The sequence below is a fragment of the Colobus angolensis genome, unplaced genomic scaffold (genome assembly GCF_000951035.1).
Source record: "Colobus angolensis palliatus isolate OR3802 unplaced genomic scaffold, Cang.pa_1.0 Scaffold236, whole genome shotgun sequence".
NCBI lineage: Eukaryota > Metazoa > Chordata > Mammalia > Primates > Cercopithecidae > Colobus > Colobus angolensis.
Window position 1 is genome coordinate 659,316 of NW_012115555.1, and position 4,153 is coordinate 663,468.

General features: G+C 54.6%; 2 protein-coding genes across 2 annotated transcripts in view; both read right to left on the bottom strand.

Moving 5' to 3' along the window:
* Positions 1-4,153, bottom strand: part of SLC44A4 (solute carrier family 44, member 4) — a 25,098-nt gene that overhangs the window by 3,110 nt on the left and 17,835 nt on the right. The window lies entirely within an intron of this gene.
* On the bottom strand, positions 347-4,081 carry NEU1 (sialidase 1 (lysosomal sialidase)). The gene is made up of 6 exons (XM_011944750.1): positions 3,771-4,081; positions 3,164-3,356; positions 2,353-2,615; positions 1,604-1,786; positions 1,207-1,429; positions 347-1,115 (listed from the first exon to the last, which is right to left on the bottom strand). Exons 1-6 carry the CDS (start codon positions 3,930-3,932, stop codon positions 889-891), a joined length of 1,251 nt encoding a protein of 416 aa, XP_011800140.1. The 5' UTR covers positions 3,933-4,081; the 3' UTR covers positions 347-888.

The following is a 4,153-nucleotide window of genomic DNA, read 5'->3' on the forward strand; positions in this document are numbered from 1 at the left end:
AGTCTGGGCGAGAGAGCGAGACTCCGTCTCAAAAAAAAAAAAAAAAATTAACCAGGCATGACGTCACCCACCTGTAGTCCCAACTAATCTGGAGGCTGAGATGTGAGGATCACTTGAGCCCAGGAGGTTGAGGCTTCAGTGAGCCGTGATTGTGCAACTGCACTCCAGCCTGGGTGACGAGCCCTGTCTCAAAAAAAGCAACAACAAAAAAAGAGGGAATGTCAAAAGGAAAAGAGGATTTGATTTGCCAAAGTCAGATTTTCACAGGCAATATGCATGTCAGCTCTCTCCCCAGAACTTACCCAGGCTCACAAGGATACACGAGGGAAACAGACATGAAGATGTACATTGACAGAACCATAGAGACTCTACAAATATTCATTATCCTTCATTAAACATTTTAAGTTACAAACATTTTGATTGATAAATAGTCAATGGGGGTGGTGCACCTAGTCCTTACTCTGAAACCAAATATCCTGCCATCTGGGGACTTTCACCAGCCCTCTTGAAAGCAGTTATCTTACCCCAACACCAAAGAGGAGGCTCAACCTTCCCCAGTTCCCTGAGTTCACATTGATTCAATTCTACAGCTCACTAGCCCAGCCCAAGACAGGACCAATCAATGTCCCGGGAGGGAGGGCAGAGAGGGTGGTGGGGCCACACTTGGCCACATGGGAAGTATGTGGGCAGGACTTTTTTGTAGGAGAGGATGCCTGGCTTTCAGTCCTAAAGGAAGTGATTTCCCTGGTAAAGAGAAGGTGATTTTGCCAAGGCTGGAGTCTAAATGAAGATGGAACTGTTTTTCAGACATCTCCAGCAGACCTTCTACAGACCCATGGTCTTGAAGGCAGAGTCCTGGGCCTAATACCCCTGTGGCAGTGGCACAGCTCAGAGCGTCCCATAGACACTGATTTTGGCCATGGAGATGCTCTCTGTGTAGTGGTTCCGGCCTTTCTCATACAGGACGTAGAGCTGGGGGGCCTGCTCTTCTCCATCCATGCTGCCCTCCAGGGTTGCCAGGGATGAGTAGCCGCTGGGGCCTGGCCATAGCTGGACTGTCTCTTTCCGCCATGAGGTACCATTGCTGAAGCTCCAGCGCAGGGTCAAGTTCACTCCTGGGGAGAGCAGGAGAGTCAGGGAGGGAGGGTCTCTGCCCAGGCCTTATCTAGACACAGGGCCTGCTGACCCCACCCATGAGGCACTCACGGAACTCTGGATGTGCTGGGTTGGAGAAGAAGACAATGCCGGAGCTGGTGACTACAGCTCCTGCAGCTACCACAGGGTCCACGAGCTCAGGGTCAAAGGTCACATCACGGGGCCTCAGTGTATCACAGGCATCGTAGCTACGGAGGACAATCCGGCAGTGGCAGTGGTAATTGTTCTGGTTTCGGGCATTGATGACGACTGAGCCATCTGGGAGCTCATAGGGCTGAGGGGAGAGGACAGGACCTCAGGGAGGGAACAGGCAAAATGCCCTGTCCCTGAGGGGAGCAAGGGTGTGTGGCACTGAGCTGAGCAGTCAGACCCTGGGTCTGTGTGCGAAATGATGCTCTGGAGGGCAGGGAGGGTCAAATGGGTAGGGAGCATCTCATGGACTCCTGACCTGGCATTCATCAGGATTGAAATCATTTTCCCGCTTGGGCTGACCGTACGGGATGCCGCTGACCCCACTCCCATAGCGCCAGGAGGCGCCATGATCATCACTGAGGAGACAGAAGACTCCGTCCCGCTCCAGCGTCCCATGGCCACACACAATGAGGCGTCCCTTCCGTGGCTCCCGCTGTTTCTGTGGGAAAGGGAACTGGGTGTCACAGAAGGAGACTCTAGAGGCTCAGAGGCAGGGACAGGGAGTCCACCACTTCCCAAATGCAATCACATGTATGGTCCCCTTCAGTTTGGCCGTTGCTCACTGAGGGTTCCAGTCGGATCCCATAAACACACACCCTGTTTGAATTAAGAAGCTCTCCCAGGGTGTACAGCTGGACATGTGCACCGGGGGCCCAGCCACAGGGTGCACGAGAGCTTAAGCCCAACCTGTGCTCACCTGCCAAGCTGTGCACCCCGGCACAGGCTTGTGTCTGTCCAAAGAGGCAGTGCCTTTTTCCACTCTGCATGAGGGTATCGCATGGACTAGCACAGTCCTGTTGACAATGCCAAATGGGAAGCCAATGGCAAAGTTCCCTCTCCTCCTGATGGTGTGTTCCTACCAGGATGCCCTGTCTTTCAAGGAATCCCACCCAAGCCAGAAAATCTGACTTCAGAGAATCTTCCCCTTGGAAAGGAGTCCACTTGCGGGTATCCCTCAGACTCTCCACAAGGCAGCCCCCTCCACCTATCTCCTAGGACAGAGACCTGAATACCAGAGCCCGGTCCAGGGGCAAACACTTCAGTGCCAATATCCAGGGAGAGATTCCGGGGTGTGCTCCAGGAAACACCATCATCCTTGCTCCAAACCAACATGGTAGAGGCCACCTGGCAGCCGGCCTTGTGAGCACAAAGGGAGTAGAAAAGAAATACCACTCCTGTCTCAACATCGCTCACCACTGCCCCAAGGTTCAGCCCATCGGGGACATCCCCGTCATTGACAATGAACGCTGTAGGAGACCATGTGCTGCCTGAAAAAAGTGGAGGAAGAAACCCAGAGTGAGCACTCCGCAGGTACCCTTTCTACCACTTCCCGTGAATTTCCCACCTCCTGCTAGGGACCCCAGGCCTCCGGACAGCCCCAGGGTGCAATCCAACACTTGCACTATCTATACCTCTTGTCCTGTTTTATTTTTCTCCATTGCATTTATCACCTTGCAACACACAAAAAAGTTTACTCGTTTATTATGCTTGTCTGTCTCCTTCCAACAGAGTTTAAGTCCTGTGAGGGCAGAGGTTTTTGTTTTGTTCGTGGCTATATTCATTAAACCTAAAATAGTGCCTAGTATAGGTATATAGTAGGTACCCGATAAATGTTTGCTGAATGAATGTCCAACTCCTTGGTGATCCCAATTTCCAGATCACTGTCCTAGACACTTGCCCTTGTCAGTTTCCCCCTACCCCTCAGGAACCCAGGCAACCAACCCTCTAAGTTCCCCTATCCTCAGGGCCCTTGGGCCCATTGGGCTGCCTACTCATCCGACCTAGCACCGGCTCTTTCACCCAGGCATCTTTATACCCTGGTCCATGGACCTCCTCAGGGCGATGAACTTGGCCCCCTCATCGGATGAGGACATTTTCCTTGCCTCAGCAAAGGCGAGGAGAGTGCCCCGCGGAGTGGCTGTGATGAGTGGTATGCGGAAAGTGTCCACTGAGCCGATCTGTCTCCCGCTCACCCACAGCAGTTGCTCCATGGTCACCAGCGGCTGCACCTGTCATGGGAGAAGGAAGGGTCAACAAATACAACCTTGTCTCGGGGGTTTTAGGAACTCAGGTTCCGATGGGAGAGGGAGGATCTAATGGGGATCCCGAGTAGGGGCTGGGGTCCCAGAACAAGAAAGAGGAACACGAAGGAGAGTTTGGAGTGAAGCTAGCGGTTCGGAGCAGGGGAGGGTCTACGAGAGGAGAAGAAGCCTTCAGGGAGGGAAGGGGACCCCAAAAGAGGAAGGGGCTCGAATAAGGAGGAAGACGGGGACCCGGAGAGGGAGCGGTCGGAGGAAACGGGGTCTGGGAGAAAGAAAAGGGTCCTGTTGCGGAAAAGCGGTTCAGCCGCCCGCCTCCCGGGGGACACTAGGTGTCGATCACCTGCGTGGGTCGGTGATAGGGCTATGTGACGGGTGACTCACCAGACCGAAGTCGTTCTCAGCCCTGGACCAGGAGTCTGCCAGAGACAACAGCAGCAGGAAGATCGCGGCAAACACCCGAACCCTACAGCCTCCCCAGAAGCCCAGAATCCGCGGCCCCCAGCGTCTGCGCCGGAGCGCCGTGCCGGGTCGCTCCCCAGCCATCTCTCCCCGCAGCTGCCGTGAGCAGCTAGACTCCACAGGGTCGAGAGGCAGCTGACCCAGACCCTTTAAAGCGCAGATGTCACCCTTAAGCCCGCCCCCGTCTGGAGGCCCCACCGCGCTTCCAGGACTCTAATTGGTCTTCAAGCAGCAAATCTTCTCCCACGTGATCACGCAGCGCCTCGAAGCTTGCCCTTCCGATTGGCCCTCTTGGAGGCCCGGAG